Source organism: Gallus gallus, chromosome 3 (genome assembly GCF_016699485.2).
Source record: "Gallus gallus isolate bGalGal1 chromosome 3, bGalGal1.mat.broiler.GRCg7b, whole genome shotgun sequence".
In the NCBI taxonomy this organism is placed as follows: domain Eukaryota; kingdom Metazoa; phylum Chordata; class Aves; order Galliformes; family Phasianidae; genus Gallus; species Gallus gallus.
Genome location: NC_052534.1, coordinates 67,959,737 through 67,978,533, shown reverse-complemented (window position 1 = coordinate 67,978,533; position 18,797 = coordinate 67,959,737). Strand labels below are relative to the sequence as shown.

The 18,797-nt window shown below is 36.2% G+C and overlaps 1 protein-coding gene across 27 annotated transcripts in view; it reads right to left on the bottom strand.

Moving 5' to 3' along the window:
- The window catches only part of ATG5 (autophagy related 5), a 71,886-nt gene that overhangs the window by 30,592 nt on the left and 22,497 nt on the right, over window positions 1-18,797 (bottom strand). For 26 of the 27 annotated variants that reach the window (XR_006938655.1, XR_006938656.1, XR_003074222.3 and 23 more), the window contains one exon: window positions 12,746-12,840. Coding sequence is in view for 16 of the 27 variants with exons in the window: in XM_046938875.1 (XP_046794831.1) it covers window positions 12,746-12,840 (95 nt within the window). In the remaining 11 variants the exon portion in view is untranslated. Of the gene's footprint in view, window positions 1-5,800; window positions 9,036-12,745; window positions 12,841-18,797 lie in introns of those variants that run through there. The other variant, XM_040697157.2, reaches the window with a different exon arrangement.

The window sequence follows — 18,797 nt, the reverse complement described above, 5'->3', positions numbered from 1 at the left end:
GTCAGCAAGTCAGTCTGTGCAACAAACAGCATCTGAGGTAGGAAGGAGTACATGTGAACTGCAGGGCAAACACTGTCTACCAGAGGCAAAATGCAAACAGGTGAGTACACAGTAAACAAGTCTCAGAGCAGATTTAGTCCAACTCGTGATTATTATTCTGCATTACTGGAATGCCTACAGGCTGCAAAAGCTGGTGATTGCAGCAGAAGACAACAGTGCTTTATAAATAAAGTTGCTTGTGCACCTAGGCCTCTAATTCTTAACCCCACTATTCAGTGTTGCTATTCTGTTTTCAATCTCCAGTTATGCTCATCCCTAAAAAATAAAAGGAAATCCAAAAAACAACCATTTGGCTTCGCAGTGACCGGAGTAACTCAAATAAATTTAACCATTCTTATAATTCAGATGCTGCAAAATATTTCTGCAGATTTTGTTAATAGCTATAGCAGTCTCTTTTTGTACTCTCCTGCATATTTCTTGTTGACACAATGTTTTAACATTTTGAAGCATTAATTTATATTCCATCTATCATTACAGACAATTAGCGTGATACTCATTCAGATTTCCACAAATACCTCTATTAAAGCAACTCAAACCAATTTATCACAGGCCTTACAAGGAGCGGCTGAAGGAGCTGGGATTGTTCAGTCTAGAGAAGAGGAGGCTCAGGGGAGACCTTATTGCTCTCTATAACTACCTGAAGGGAGGTTGTAGTGAGCTGGGGGTCAGCCTCTTCTCTCGTGTGACTAGTGATAGGACGAGAGGGAATGGCTTCAAGCTGCACCAGGGAAGGTTCAGGCTGTACATTAGGAAATACTACTACTCTGAAAGGGTGGTCAGGCACTGGAATGGGCTGCCCAGAGAGGTGGTGGAGTCACCAACCCTTGAAGTGTTCAAAGAGCATTTGGATGTTGAGTTGAGGGACATGGTTTAGCAAGAACCATTGGTGATGGGCAAATGGTTGGACTGGATGATCCTGTGGGTCTTTTCCAACCTAAGCAATTCTATGATTCTATGATCAGCTACAAGCAGAAAGCAAGACCATTTAAATGAAAACTCTGATACAAACTGATCTCCAAAACAGTGAGAGGGAGACTTTCCACGGAATCAAAATGTTATCACAAAGATTTCCAAAGGAGGAAATTTTAGACACTGTAAATGCAATCCTCTGTTAGAAACCAGTTCAACTGACTTCTCTGTTCCTTCCTGATTCTGTATAAGTTCCTAATCTGCCCACACGCAAATTGTTCCAAGCAAAGCTGTTTTATCACAATTGTCCACAGCTTTATGATGAAACAACACTAGTGTGAAAAACAACAGACTTTCAGATGAACATAGGCTTAAGTTTGTAGATTTCTTTTCAGCTTAGACCGTGAGAAGGCCTCAAGGTAAGTATTTTGCACTTATGCAACACTCCAGATGAACACCTAAAGGGTACATTTGGAAATCCCTACTCTGATGGCAGACACAAAAAGAAGGAAATTTAAATGCTGATAAAATTTATTCTACAACAGCACTGAAACAAGGCATTGCTACAAGCCTGTTCCATTTACAAAATAACAGGAAAACAACTTCTAATTTACATCTGTAGCTAAGATTGTCCCTGCCACTGAACAGCACAGAATTTCATGCTACAAGGCACCTTCTGAAGACAAAGTGGGAACTTACTTTCAAGAAACTCTATGCTCAACCAGGATTGAATCAAAATTTATTAGACTTAACTCTTGTATTTATTTAAAATAGCTTTAATCATTCGTAATAATTTCCCTAAAAGCACTTGTTACATTGTTGCTAGCACATATAATTTATCCTTGCCAATTTCTTTGACAGAACGGATATATCATTCTCTTAGAAACCATACTAGTGTAGTTCTCTCACTTAGTACACATAAAATGATAATTCAGATTTAATCTTCCTTTTCTGGACCAGGTGAGTAATTTACAGACTTGGCTGCAAACTCTTACTTCTCCCCTCTATTTTCTTCAAATGGTCTTCATGCTCAGCATTTCAACAGTAGGTTGTAAAAGACATCCACAGATTCCTAAAGAACTAAATGGAACTTTGAACTCTATTCTTCCGAGATGAAAGTAAATTAAATAAATAAAAATCAAGACCTACCACAAGCAGCCAATAATGATATGGAAGATAACTGATTAAAGTTATACTCAAAAAGAATAATACGCTCAGTAAGTACAGAGCTGCATCGGGGAGGGTCAGGTTGAGTGCTGGGGAAAGGTTCTTCACCAGAAGCAGATGGGCACTGGCGCAGGATCCCCAGGGCAGCAGCTGTAGTCCCAAACTGTCGAAGCTCAAGAAGCATTTGGACAATGCTCTCAAACATATGGTTTGATTTTTGGGTTGTCCTTTGTGGAGCCAGGAGTTGGACTTGATGCTTCTTAGTCCCTCTGAAGTCAAAAGATGATTCTGTGTGTATACATATATGCACACACACATGCATACATGTATATAATGTACGTGTGTGTGTGTGTACACAGCAAGTTGACCCTTGATTTTTAGCTCAACAATGTGAAGTACCCACAGTAGGGGGCGGGGGGAACTAGGAAGAATCTAGTGTTTTATCTGCTTGAAGTTTATCATCTTTCATTTGAACTTGTATTATGTAAGGCTGGAAACACGGCAATGTGATTTATTTTTCTACTGTAATAATTCTATCTCACCTCTCTTCAAACCTGCCAAGCTATACAGACTTCTAGACATCTCATTGTTTTGCTGTACACCTTTGACAACTTTTCTATTTCACTCGAAGTTATTAGAACATGAACAACATTAAAAAAAATCTCTTTCAACCATTTCTTTAAGCAGTCTGAGGAAAAAGTGAACTACAACTAGTACAGCTCTTTGTTATGGTGATAATATTTTTTTTTCCTTTGAATCTGTCTCATACTGCTTCAAGATACTGCACTGCTGACCTGCAAAGTCACATCAAAGTTCCAAGTGCAATACGTATCACATTACAAAATAGAGCTAATTGGTGATCTCTGAATGGAACAACTAAGTAATTCGTTTACACGTCCAGTATGCAACAAAAAAAATGGTACAATGAAAGGAAGAAGCGTGAGCATGCTCAGTGTGCACCTATCTAGAATTACCAGAAAAACTGACTCACTGACATGAAGCGATAGGTGTTGAGAGACTAGCTGTAAAGTCAATATATAGAATAAATCAAATGACTTGTCTTCCCCAATGTACTATTAAAAATTATATATTTTCTGTAGCTCCAGAAACTACAGTATACACCTGAGCACAGCCCTAAGATTTCACGTGAAATTATGAAAATAACTTAGTCTATAAAAAGAATATTGAATAGCATGTAAGATATACAAACGTACTCTGTGGATTAATGTTTTCACTTACACAAGTGCATATCCATACTAACCCAGACTGATTTTCTTACCTTTCCATAAATTAAATGATCAAGAAAATATAAATAGGAATTGTCGTAATTAATACTTATGTCAAAATTAACTAGTATCTTAGCTGAGGCGATAGTTAAAATGAAGCCACAAGTAGAAGTATATACACATCTGGAATAAAGTTAAAATTTTACATAGTTGGGCTTATTGCAGTTATTTCTAGAAAACAATATTGAACAATTTTAGGTAACAAATAGTTAAAGACTATTCCCCAAATAACATATGGGCAACCACTCATACCTTCCTTGAAGTCTTTCATTGAACAGAGCACACTGTATGAAGCAACTACAGTTCTAGCCTAACTTCCTACATAATTAAAAATAATTTACCTTTATTACAAACCTATGGAGAAATATGGCAACTATTTAGGTTAGTTTCCCCATGCTCACTGTTGAGGTCCTTTATTTGCTCATCTTCTCAAAAGATGAAAAAAAATCATTTAAAATGCCTCCCTTTATCATATTATTTAAATTAGTTGTGTGCTTCCTTACAATCTCTTAGCAAAAAAAGTGTAAAAGCAACAAAAATAATTATTACAATCATGAAAACTATTTGAAAGCTAAACTTATTTCAAATGTTTGACAAATATGAAAAATATACGCCTAGTTAGAAGACATCTTTTATGAAAGTCAAGTGATTTAAAATTTAATAGATTTGCTTAATTCTAACACTTCAGGACATTGTTTCCATTTCTACAATGCCTTCTAAAAATGTATCATCCAGTTCATGTTGACTTTATGTCCATTTCAAATATGTTCCTATCTCACTATGCAAGCAGACACACGATTTGCTCAGTCATTCTCATGGCCTTTGTCTGGACTCCTTCCAAAAGCTCCATATCTCTTTCACACAGTGGACTCCAGTACTTAACAAGTGGCTTCACCAGAGCAGAAGTGATCACTCCTCCTAATACAGCCAAGGTCACCCACCAGCATTCCTTGCTGCAAGTGCCCATGGCTGAATTCCTTGCATTCTCTGAATTTGCAAGTTACCTAGGAGAAACTTTAATCACTGTGTGGAGAAATTGAGAATCTTGTGAGATCTTCAGTGATTATACTCTTTTCCATCTGTTTTATAAGTTTTCACTGTAGATACACTCAAATCTACTTGCAGAGTGGCTGCACACTGGGTAAATAAAGCAAGGCCACCACAGAACCACTTCAGTTTAAAACTTTCTGAGCAAGTCTGCAGCTGGTTGATGAATTCCATTGCTGTTGAAAAATATGGATTACTTTATAGTAGTTCTTCTGTGCAATTATTTCATGTCCACAGAAAATCTTCCTTCTGCAAATTGCCAAATTACCTATAGAAGAACATGCTTTACTCTTTCTTCTGCTCTCAATGAAAAGCTTTGTATTTCGAGGTTTCTTTGAGAAAGTTTAACAGTTTGATGGTGGGCTGAAGATATATACCTCTTACGGTGTGTTAAAGAACACCATTAAAGTGCTCTTTTATACTGTGAGTAGCTTGAAGGAGTATGGGCACCATCATTCGGAGAATGATCCCAAAGCCTCTTGTTCAATGAATGCTGAAACACCAAAGTCACTTTATTATGGTTTCCATAACACGATAATAATTAACAAGTGTGAAGTAGTTCCTGTAAGTCTGCAAGATGCCTCCTAACACTGCAAAGGATAAAGACTCCCTAATCAATTCTTGCTCGTCTCCTGAGACAAGATTCATAACTGACTACGTCATTAAAAACACTGTTTTGAAGTAGCCAACACCCTCTGGGCTTTTTCCTGAACAAATGATGAACTCTCCATAAGGACTCTTCCTAATTCAGCGTTAAAATATATAGCCCACAATACACCAAAATATGCAGTAGAGCTTCAGTCAGAGATGAATGCAGTTATGGAGCAGACTGTGACAACACAGTGTGTTGAATACTGACCTGAGAAAACCCTAAGCATTTCGGACTCTTCAAAGGATTGTCCTATTCTTACAAGCAGCAACATAAAAAGAACCAGCTGTAAGAGCTGTGTAGTCTAGTCCCTTTGGTTCAGAAGTATTGCTTGTAGATTTAATAAAACATAATAACAACTTAAGTTCTCATGAAAACACTGAGAACATATTCACTCATTCTACAGATTTCCACAGAAAAAAAACATTTCTCAAACTGGGAAAGATAGAGATCGAGATCTCTAAGCCATGTATCACTAGCAAAGTAGATGAAAAACCTTGAAAAACTCATCTGAAGTCTTACAGTAAATATATCCAACTAACTGAACCTCGCCAGAAAGGGCTAAAAACTTCTAGAACTTCTAGAACTTAAACAAAATGTGCTGTAAACCAAAACACTTTTACCTATAGACAACAGCTTTGCTTCACAATGATTTAAAAGAAAAAAAATCAAATCGAAGTGCTTTGTTTTATAGGTGTTTTATTGGATACCATCTGCGCTATAGCATTTCTGACAGGGAAAGAACACATCTGTCATACTAAAAACTATGCAAAATGTGTTGTAAGAAAAAGGGAACAAAGGTTTGGAAAACTATATTCATCCAGCTGCTTTACAAAAGTGGTCTGAGGAAAGGAAATATAGTTTGGGGCACTGAAATCAAGAGGCAGAATATCCTAAAAATCTTTTTTTTTTCCCTCTTTCTTTTTTAAGACAAGTTGGAACAAACAACATCCAAAGCACATGTGCTGTTACACTCTATGGGTCATTTTTAGCAAGAGCGTGTATACACACAACCAGAAGTTCCAGTACCAGTTCTATACAAAATGTTACAAGATGCATAACAAACACAGTTGAACTCCATTCAGCCTGTAGCTTTGTCCCTCAAATGATCCATAAAATTTGTTTGTGGAGCTCTACATCCTCTAAACAACTGAATTAGCAGTATTTAACCTTAAATAAATTGCACAGCTCCTAGGAGGAGAGAAAAGTCAACATTCAAGAGTGATTTCATACAGAAAAGCCAGCAGGCAACAGTCAATAAGGTCAAATAGTAACAAAACACAAACAGTACAGGCAGTTCCAAGAGGTGGTTTTGTTGAGTGCTGGCAAGACAGACGCCTACAACATAAGCGTATCCTCAAAGTATTAAATCTTCTGTCCAGAAGAGAATTCATATTTGCAATTAATAAGGTAACTGATTCATCAGTGACAAAAAATGAATAGTGCTTTTCATGCTTGCAGTACTGTGGTTTGCATATGCAGAACTAAGTCTTAATAAAAGTAAGCAACTGAGTATTGACCAGCTATGAAAACAACTGTAAATATGGATTTACATCCAAAGAAGCAAATGTCATTTGCTTTAAATCACTGAATTGTACAGTAACTTATATGATACTATTATTCTACTTACATATTAAAACCAGTAATTCTCCTAAATTTTCCACAATTAGGATCAAACTAGAAGGAACTCTTATGATTATGGGTAGCAAAACCACAGACATTTATGTTTGTTAATTCATAATGTATTCATATGGAATGGTGCCACATCCTAGTTCCTCATAAGCTTATTTAATTCCACACTTACCTGAGTACAACTTACTTTCAGAGTTCAGAAAAGTGCAAACAAATATGGGCACTTTCTAAAAAAAGTGAACATTTGCTGTATTTATTGACCCTCAGTTTTGTGCAGAAGTTAACCCATTTTATTCACATTTTTCTTTTTCCCCTTGCTATTCCTTTCTAGCACAAGAGAAAAATCAAAAGAATAAGGCTACAGACTGCAAGATTCAGGGAGCTGACTATGTAAGTACATAAAGTGGCAAATCAGTTTGCATTTACAGAAGTGAGTGAAACAGAAGATGAACCAATGTAATGATCAGAAAAAACACAATAATATAATAAAAAGAATAGGAGAATCCAGCAGTAAATCTAAACACACCTAATTAAATTGAATTATTGCTTCATTTACCGTCATCACTGCAATCTCTCACATATTCATCTGTAAGAGTTAACATTCAAGGTTAAGGTGAACATTACATTTTCAAGTCAGGAATAGACTTCTTTTATAGAATCTTTAGAATATAGAATAGAATCTCTATAGAATAGAATCTTTTTCCCCATCAAAAACATTAATAATTTCATCACAACTTAAAATGTGATTTACATTCTGCTAACAAAAAATAAGTTGATATAATTATTTAAAAGTGAACTTATTAACTGCTGGGATGCTGCTGATTTTCAATACACCTGGACTCTTCCAGGACCTAAGAGTATGTGATAAAGGACTTAGAATTAAATATTGTCCAATTTTCCCCAACAGGTAGAATAGAACAAATCCCTAAGTAGTTTTGAACTAGTTAAATACTTAAGAAACCAAAGAAGCTATTTTTCATACAACCAAATACTATATTATTTTTATGCAAAGTACGTCTACATTCAACTCATAAGTATTACTGTGGCTCCTACTGACAAACCCAAGCTACCTTAAAACTATGAAGCATGGTAACAATTCAACCACGGTTCAGAGAAAATACCCAAACTGAGGTTTTATAGCCTCCTCTCTTCTGCATTTCCCTCCTATATCTTAGGCAACTTCTACAACAGCTTTGAACTAGTTAGATTGACAGCTTTACAGACAGCTCAGGCATATTTACATAAACTTCAGTTACATCTGACAGCAAATATAATCTCAGAATTTTTCTTCTACTCTGATTACAGCCCTCAATGCTGCACAGATTCTTAAGGACAAAAGGCTGATCTTGCACATACGTTCCATAAAGTCTCTTCACAGTAAACAAATTTGCATCGTAGGTTATGAATCTTCCTGCTCATACAGAACTTTCCACAGAACTTTCCTGAGACCCTATGAGACATATTTGCCCAAATCTTAAAAACTTTCTCATTCACAGAGCTTTCATTTTTGAAGTAATTTACAACTGGTGAAAATACGCTACTCTTCTTCAATGTTGAACTACCAACTATTAGAATAGCCATTCTGTGTACTCAATTGCTGATTAACCAGCAATGCTTTTTTCCTTTCAAGCACAGAAATTCAGTCAAATCAATGACCATTTCACATTATTTTATTATCTACTCAATCTTTGTAAAAGAAAATTTTTGAAGAAATAAATCAGCCTATTACTAGCAAGTTCTTTACAAAAAGGTTACTTATGTATTAAAAGATATAAAGGCAGATATGGTATTACATAGAAACATACTCAAGAGCATTTTGCATAAGCCAACAAAACCGGCTGTGTTGTGATGCCCTCTTCAGGTCAGTAGCAGTCACGTTTTTAGTCCTGCTTGACTAGATACTGCACAATCTTATGACAAAAGGTAAAATTGCCGATCTGCAGTTTCAAGTACCAGCTAACTCTATCCTACCTAAACTTGAAGTATTATTTCTACGGGGTTTTCAATCAAAACACTTCACAGATTGCCTCTACTCTGCCTGAACTTCAATACCAATCTTGAAGATTTTCAAAGTATCAGCTGGTGTTTAAAAAGACCACAAAATTTCAGTACCAGTAAGCAAGTTTGAAGAATTCCATTGATTCACTTCATGAAGTAAAATTAAGCTATGCAACTCGCTGTTAGTGAACGCAGAGGTCAGAAAGTCCGAAGGCTTTATAGAGGTGGAAGGCAATGTAAAACTTGGACTTGAAGTCTGACAGATTCAACCTTGAAATACAGTGAGGCTTTTCACCCAAAAGAAGAGCAAAAAATATTTTACTAACTTATTAGTACAGAATGACAGATTCATCACCTTACTTGACTTAACAGGTGGATGTAATATCCTTCAAAAACTTGGTTTTGGTCAGTTTTTAAGTGCTTGTCATTATACAAGCCACACTGCTATATTTTTTTGATAATTAATGGGTTTTGGTATTGACCATTCACGCTACATAACGTAGGAACAGGAATAAAAAGTCTTCCCTTGTTTGGGAAGGAGTGGTGCTTGGACTTACAGTTTACAGAGCCAGATATTCATAACATCTTAAAGTGTTTAATCTCCCCCTCTCACCTTTCTATTTTTAGAGGAGAGGTCACAGTAGACATGTAAATCTATTTAGACATCTCAAAGCCACACCTTTGACATAAAGAGCAAAGTGTTCAATTTAACCTGTGTTTTACAAAGTGTGGTAAATTTCAAGCACATTACTAAAGCAAATATACACCATAACAATTTGTAACTGTGAAGTCTAATCACAACATCAAGACTCTTAGGACAGACTACAGAGGGAAGGAGGGAGAGAGACTGACAGGAAGCAACGTGCAGAGCACAACCAAGAACATGTGGGTGAGCATGACCTGGTGAGAGTGCGGGCGAGTTGGCGTGACTCTTGATATCAAAACTCCAGGATGAGTACAGACTAGGCACACAACAACGAAACAGCGTTCCCATCTGCAGCACAAAATAGCATGCAGTGGTTTACCAGGCCAGCCTATCAGCATCTGACTAACAGGCACCACTTCAGTGCCTGGAGCCAGAGGTCCTATTGCAGATTGAAGGAAACTTCTTGTCAATTATCAGCCTCACAGTTTGTCCAATTGTAAAATGAAAAATCCACCCATCTTAAACATGGGGAAGATGACCTCAAGACAAACTAGCTATAGTACCATACCAGAAAAGCAGCACTCTTGATGCATTAAATACACAAAGCATTGTGATTATTTTCTCTTCAAATGAAGAAGGCATTCTATTCAACAGTATTATCAGAGAAAGGTCTTATGCAACTGTCATTTGAAGGCAAGAGCCTATATCTCTGAAGAAATGATGTGGTACATTTTATTTTTGAAACATCTAAGTAAAGTGACACCAAAAAATAGTCACTGCTTTTAAACTACCTCTGGTAGAAAGTTTCCACCAATGTCAAAGCTTCAACTGTACAAGTTCCTCAAGACACACTTTAGACTATGACAGTTGCAATAAAAATTGCCAAATCTCTTAGCTAACTTAAAACTGCATTAGTGACATACAATCTTTTTCTTCATCTTCTATGGTAGATGCCAGGATTCCAATCCAAACTTAGCTGCTGCTCTTAAAAGAATTAGTGCTGGACAAAGGCTTAAAATTATCTGTGGTTAGTTTAGTTCTGACTTATTCAAGTACTATGTTAGTATTTTTGCCATCATTCTCCCCTACACACCATCAGATTTGGATACCACAAGAGGTATGATTCATATTATTCTTTAGAAATGCTTTTTAATAGACAAGCTTTACAAATGAGAGAGCATTTGAGTTTTGAAGATATACTTTCCAATGAAGTTCTGATATCAGATCTTTATTGCATTTCTTTTTCTGCATTTTTAAGTAAAGACTGTAAGTAAAGACTTATTTTACTTTTTAAAGACTTAAGTAAAGACTGATTTTTCTTAGCTACCATCATCTAAGCAAATTTCTCTGAAGGAAAATAAACTCATATATAGCCAAAAAGAACCCACCAACCACCACTCTCTATGCAGTTCCCTTCACAGAATTTTCCTCTATTATTTAGGGGACAATGGAAGGTAGGGAGAATAAGAGGAAGAACTCTTCCCATTGAAGGCAATGTCTAGTAAGTTCCTGCCATCCAACCACACAGGTTTATTTATCAACAGAACTGTTGTATAAGAATACACAAGGGATGAATGCCTAATTTAATACAAAACCAGACTAACCTGACTGTCACATATTTATGTAGGAATATAAAAATAACCAACTAGGATGCAATGTTGACTTTTCCTAACAATAAGAGAATGTGAACGCTGTTGGGATTGAGGTTAAATAGATTTCAAGAATACTTTTGATTCATTTATCTCAGTATATGCAAGTCTGTCACTGAGTACTTCAAATTCATGTTGAAATTATAGAAATTAACTTCTTGTTTGGAAAGATGAGATGATAATTTGATTCACAACGCTTCCGGAAAATTCCTCTAAACATCACCTTTTAAGATGAGCAGTTGTCAGAGCAGAAAGCAACAAGACAAACAAAAAAAGCTAGAAACACCTGCATCCACCTTTTAAGAAAGGGGAACATTACTGAAAATATTTAGAAACGTTAAGAACGGCAGCACTGAAAATAATAGACAGCAACTTTCTCAAAGGCTGTCTCAGCATCATCTTAATTTATGTTTGGTCTTCTATTCTTAATCAGATATTTGGGGTTTAAACTATTATCAAGTACAGATTTCCAATTGAAAAGCTAAGATGAAGATAAGCACTACTGAGTAAAAGTATAAGAACAGGACACTTTTTTTTAAGAAAGCTTTACTAGCACGAAATCACGCGATATCAAAATTTCACTTAAGTCTCAAGTCCTCTATCTTATTCAAAAAAACAAGATTTTCACTTCATGTATCCATGCATGTGCTGTTTTTTTGGTGTTGTTGTGTTTTTTGTGTGTGTTTTTTTTATTACAGAAAGACTTAAACAAAAAACTATGAGAGAATAACAATTCAGTTGTCAAACAGAAATAATGCTGAGCAAAGTGCTTTTCCTGATGCATACTTTTTGATACCTAGACTAACCTTGTCATCTGCTATGATATCTGACTAAAATAACTGATTTCCGTTCTTAACCTAAGGTTTCACTATGACAGTAAGTGTCTTGTATCTACATTAAAAAATATTTCAGTCTCATAGCAACATTGATAGTCTTACAGATTTTAATTTGCCATTAAAACCTGCTACAAAGCAGTAATAGAAAATTCACGAGATTTTTTTTTATGGTGACAGGTGTAAAACAAATGTAAATAGCTAAAAATGCATCAAAGCCAGATCAGAGAAGAATTCTAATTGATAGGAGACTACATAGCTTTTAACTGTTCTTAGTTCTGAAGTTCATTGTGACCATAATGCTATAAAAACAAAGAGGACATCAAAAAACTGGAGACGTATTTCTTGGAACCCTTACAAACAAAATGCTGAGATTCTATGACTCTATGAAAAATAGCACTGGAGTGTTAGATCAGAGAAAAAAATAATCAAAGATTGTTTGGTATTGTAAAGTGTATAATAAAAGAAAAAAGGTAAGAATTGGACACAAGATCTATGCCTCTAAATTTCACTTTGTAACACCAGCGAGAAAAGAAGCCTACACAGTGGTTAAAGGAAAAAGTGCTGATTCTCAAGTGTTTGACTTAGCCATTTCAAAGCACATTTTGCATTCAAAGTAGTCTCCACGTTTAGTTTTTACATATCAAACTACCATCTATACGAGCTTTAGCACATTCTCAAGTATTACAACAGCAAATGGTAATTATCTGTTAGAATAAACACAATCCAGCTTGTCTTTACTAATTCATACAAACTTTCACCATAATGTTAGAAAAGGGAAAGTATAACTATGAAAAGCCAAGATGATGACATAGGACACCATAGGTGAAGAGTTTGATAAAATTGGTTTTATTTTTGTTGTCTCCTACCTGATAAATTCTAAATGGGATGTACCGAAATCCACTATCTTCTGGAGGATACTCCATGAGTTTTCGATTTATAGCCCAAAATTGCTCAAATTTATCTGTGAAGGCAAAAGCAGATTTTGTTAATACTAGTAACATGCCTAATTCTTCAGCTATGAGAGATAAATAAGGCATGATTGGAACAACAGGCAAATGCAAACTTTTCTTACAGGAGTTCAGTCGGTACAAATTTATTTTTCCCATATTTCTCTTCCCTACTTAGTCTCAAGCCAGAGAAAAGCCATCTGCATTTTCCTATGAAAATGGTGATGTGATGACTTAAACTGAAAGAGAAAGCAACTTGAAGTCACATCACATCTTCCAGTGCTAGAGAAATAACGAGCCACTACCTCAGTTAATAGTGTCTGCAGCTACACTCTTGGCTAGTACTGGTCCACACTGCCTCCCAGTTTGTTAAAAACGTCCACTTGCTCTTAACTATAGATGAGCAATAGGTGCAAAGCATGAATTAATTAAAAAGCAGGCAAAAACATTCTCAGAGGGTTTACATTTGGATATGTAAGTCTTACAATAATTCCCAGTGATTAATGATCGAATCAGAAAGTATACTGTCAGTTACACAAGGCAGCCTGGAAATAAGATCTTGTTTGAAAAACATTTCTGTTCATATTATCCATATAGCTAGATTTAGCAAAACAGCGATAGGCAGCACACCATTTTCATCCTGTTCAGACAGTTCAAGAACTGAATAGTATATTGTGCTTACAATTTGTTAAGGTCAATACAGCTCTACAGTAATAATTTTTACTTATTTATTTTTACAGATTTAAATCAACTATTCAATTCAAGAAAACCAGTAGAAAAATTAACAGAAAGGAATACCAAGGGCTATGATGAATAAAGCTGCCACTAACCTCACGGAGAGGCAGCTTTAAAAGGAGAAGAGCAAGGGATAAGTTTCCTTATAGGGCCTAACATCTAAGGAATAAAACACAGCGGCTGGGTCTGCAGCAGGAACACAGTTTCACATTCTTTCCTCAGAGCAATGCAGAGTCTCAGAATGACGACGGAGAGCATACTGTTAGAGAATTCAACCACTGTGAGTCAAGGTCAAATTGAGAAATCTGCTCACTGATCAAAGCTTCCAGCTTCCAAAGTTGTTGCAACTGCAGAAAACTAAAATAATCTGAGATTTGCTTCTCCTGAGCGTAAAGTACCACGCTTCTGTCAGTGTGCTCAAGTATGCAGTGAACACACAGAGCAGAGTTCCTATGTTGCTGCTTTTCCTGACTGAATATGACAAAATTTCCCAGAAACAGTAACTTCTGCCAGGTATTCTGCAGCAGTATTTCCTGATACCTATCTCAGAAAGTATTTCCACACCTTTCTTTCCCGATAAGCATCAAGCACCCCTGGGCAAGTACTTGCCTGAGTTGCAAAGTGCCCAACAGCAAACCTGCTGGAGACTTCAGCTGTGATAACATGACCCCGGAGCTGGCTGTGCCCAAGCAAACCTACATTTGGGAACCTCAGCCTATAGAGTCAGACGTTTACTCATACAATGAGCAAAGAATAATAGCAGCCTTCTCACAAGCTCTGCTAGCAGGAAGGTATGTAACTTGCTCCAAAAGTGATGCCAGTAGGGCTTCAGCCTCTACTGTCTTTACCACCAACATTTGTATCTGATGTCATGGTCCAACATAATAAAGTAGGAGGCATTACTTTTGGAGTAGCCCTCATACAAAAGAGTCAGAGGTCTTAAGACAAATACGCAGCATAGGTAGAGCGTTATCTAAAGACATCCAAGATAAGTCATCTTCAACATCCTACTGCTGTCCTTCAGACAACCTTAAATGGATACCAGATGCTTTTTATTTTTTAATTACAGGAAGCTCATTTGGGTGTAAGAAAACAAGCCCAAAATTTTAAAGAATGCAGGAAAAAAAGGTTATCTAGTCTGCATGTACACTAATACACACAACCTAACAAGAGCTTTTATTAGCATCAAGCACGTTGGCTTAATGCCAGAATTCCAAATCATTATAAAATAAGTGTATTAGCAGAAAACTTCAAATTTAAAGCTTAAAAAATAAAAATAAAGATGAAGGCACCCAACCCTCCCCAAATTCTTTTGAAAATATGAATAAAAGGATTCACCACTCTCCCATTTTTGTGTCAGTGCCTTCCATTTATATGAAACAGACATAAGGAAGCTATTAACAATACCATAAGCAATAACAACTTTTTAGAGCATTGACTAGATAGGACTTAAAGGCACAAAGCTACTGGGCAGAAGGTTAACAATCGAAACTGAATTTTCCTCAAGCCAGTAACCAAGGAAGAGTTCTGTACCAATCAGCAGAAGCATTCTACATGCTCATCTCCCTTCCTCTAGAGAATGTTATGCAGGCTATGTAACAGCTACATTCCCATACAGTCAAAAACAATCACTTTTGTTTTCCATAATCTATTTTGAAGAAAGTGCTTGACCAATATGCTGAAGTTTCTGTATGAGCAAAATCAGTACTTGCAAAAGACAAGATGTTCGTATCTGAAAAACAGTATTTCAATTAACGGTAATAAAATTCAAACAGAAATATTAGATTAGTGATAGCAGAAAAGTTTCAGATGACTACTAATCACATTACTTAAGAGTTTTATATACGGTTGCCATATAACCCTTTTTCTCTGAAATTTATGTCAATGATCAGAAAGTTAATAACCAAATAATGGAAGGGAGATGCAGTTGAAAGAAACCTATTGGTTGTCATTTATATTTAGAAATATTTATTAGAAATGCAGCCAGTGCACATCTAAACAGATGGACAGCCTTCAGTACAACAGACATGCACTAAATCTACACCAAGTTTTGAAAGTGTACATACATGTAGAAATACTACAGAGGTAACAAATCCGTAAGAAGAGTGTCATCCATTGTCTCAGTACACAAAATTACTAACCAACAAACTAATGAGTCAAGCAAGCCACATGATGCATTTGGTGCTCAGACATCTCACTGAAACTGTTAATGCCTTCAAAACTCCTTTTAAAATTGTTTAAGACAGGTACAAAGAAAAAACAGCACAACACAACAATAGACCACACTGAGAATTATGGTTTCCTCCATTAAGTAGGACTGGAAATCATTTAAGTCCTTGAAATTAATCCAAATATATAACGGTTACATTAAAGAGCTGTTAATAACTCCAGTCATAGCTTAGAAAACCTTTGTTGTTGTTAACAGGCAGTAATGTTTGAATCTCTTAAAATCAAGCAGCTTTAATTAAGGATTAGTCCAGGCTGCAATTTCCAAGGACAGACTTCTTTCTCAGGCTGAGACACGCTCTTCAAGCAATCAGAAGAAAAAAAGTCAGTATTCATTCACATTAGTGTGATACAGTCATTCCCTGAAACTCAAGTGCTGTCACACTTCACATGAACAACTTGAATACAGGTAATTATGACAGAATGATCAATTATATCTAGAGTAGCTTCCAATAAAAAAGTGGTCACTGCATACAGCCAGTCAAAATGAAATTCTCAAGGTAGAAGGGTGACAGAAAGAACAAAAAACCCTTTTAAACTTATCAGCAGAAAAATTACTAAGGAATTATTCTGTCTCTGTATGTGACACTTATGCAATTATTAATTAACAGAATACTGATTCCAGAACTCAATATTTTTCAAGATGGCTGAAGAGAAAGTTTAAATAACAAAAAGAATTAAATGCAGAAATGAGGAAGAGTACTGCTTAAATTCAAAAAGGGAATGGTAATTCTAGGCATTTATCTCCCTATGCATTTTTTAAAGAGTCAAAAAAGGAACAAGTGTAGCACCCAGTTTATTATTTATGCCTGATTTTTTCTGTGTGATTCATTGCTTCTTCTTAAAGTCATCTAGCTGGCTTTTTTTTTTTTTAAGCTGCTTGGAATTGAATTGTAGCTCCAACTCTATGCAAACAATTGCAATTTCCAGCTAGCAGAAAAGTGTATCCAATTCTCAAGTCAAAAAACCCCAATTTTTTTCTTCTATTCTCAGTGGTTCACCACTATCCAATAACCATACGAACCACAGAAATGATGTACAGCCTGGGCAGAATCAACCATAACATCAACAACTGACATAAAAGAATCGTGGTAAAAATTAGACTTCAGAGAAGAAGCTTTGGAATATGAGCTCTTATCCAAAACAGAGCTGCCTACATGAAGTTAAATGTGCTTGCTCATGGCCTTACACAGCCAAGTTCTGACCGTCTCCAAGGTCAGGGAGCTCTCTGGGCCATGAGTTCAGAGTTTACCATTCTCACACACCTCGCCCTTGTCCCAACAGAATCCCTCCAAGTGTAACCATCTTTTGTACTTGTCAAACTCTATCATCAGTGGAGGAGACTCCAAGAGGAGTCAGAACTCTATTCTTCTTTACAATTTCTCCCTTTGGGTAGTAAAAAGCTGCTGTTTAATCCATCTTCAGCCTTCTCTTCTTCAGGCTAAACTATACAGTCTCTCCTATTGCAGTATATATTCCAGACCCCTATTTGTCCAAACAGCATTCTCTGGATTCTCTGCTGTTTGCCAGCATTTCTATTGTTCTGGAGATCCAAGATGGACACAGCATTCCCAGTGCATTTTCACTGGTGCTATTGATGAGAATAACTACTATATAATAACCATTACACCAGGGAACACAACATTCATTTGTCTTTTCAGGATGTTATCAGACAAGAGTAACTATCAGATGCATCTCTCTCTCTCTCTGTAGGAAGTTACTAACTGTTCTACTTGATGTGACAGAAGCTAGCAACAGAATTGTGGAAATATTTTTCATATCACAGATAGTAAAGTAGCAACACAAATGTATGCATCTGAAGTTGTCGTAATTTTACTTCACAATTCAAGAACAGTCATTACTCAGAAGTATCTCACTAGGATGATTTTCCCAGAAGTTCTAGGTGGCCTCCAAGTTCTCAGTGAGTTGGTGAGTTATTACATAATACCATGGAAAAGCAGTCCAGACTGTAAAATTTGAAAGTCAAGAGCAAATGAATTGGCCTGCCCATTCTAAATGAATAAGCCATGAAATCACAGAACAAGCACGCTAACTAGCTCAAGTACTAGCAATAATGAAGTACAGTGGATATGGGATTCAAGGTTGGCGACTGGCATCTGTATTATCATCAGAATTAAATTAATTCAGCTCATCTTGCCTGCATGCAACTACACCACCTGTGTCAGAAGAATTAGGAGAAACTTCGTGTACTGTTAGCTGTAAATTCTAGTTAAAAATAATAATTCATAAGCCACAGCGTAAGATGAATGATGGATTAAACCCAAGGCAAAAAAGGGAGGGGACCTCTCCCCTAATATTATACAGTCAAATTGACCAGCATACTTCATGCGCATATTCTTATGCTATATTTTTTCCATTAGTTCTCAAGTAAAAGTAGCATTGTAAAGACAAGCAATATGCTTTGAATCTTTTGTTAACCTTTGCAGGTTAACAAGACATTTTGAAAGCTGTATGACAAAGCAGCATTTGGGGTCTGACAGATAATGTGATATGTGAAAAGGGCTTGTCTTCCCCTTTCTCTACAAAGGAGCCACACCTTATCAACATTCTTTTCACTTATTAAACATCCTCCCTACACAGAAGTTCCACTAACTATGCTCTTTCTTCAATACTACCTCCCTTCTTTTCTTGGTCATCAATTTATCTGGAAGAAAGTAGACCCTTTTGTTCCTCACTTCTTCCTATTATTTATATGTAGAAACACATACTTCCTACTTAAATTAAGCTTTCTTTGCAGCCTAAAAGCAGGAGATGCGAGTACATATTGTGACTTAAACTGAAAAGAAAGTACTGCTGACTATTAAACAAAAAAAACCAATCATCTTTGAAACACAACTCGCAGGCTAGATAAAAACAGAACAGCAGGGCTTGTCGCTTCCCTGGATTAGTCAAAGTTTAAATGACTCCTGACAATTTTACTCATCTCCAGTCTTCTGGACTAAATCCAGACAGCCTGCATACTTCAAACAAAACGAAGTCTGCTCTTTAG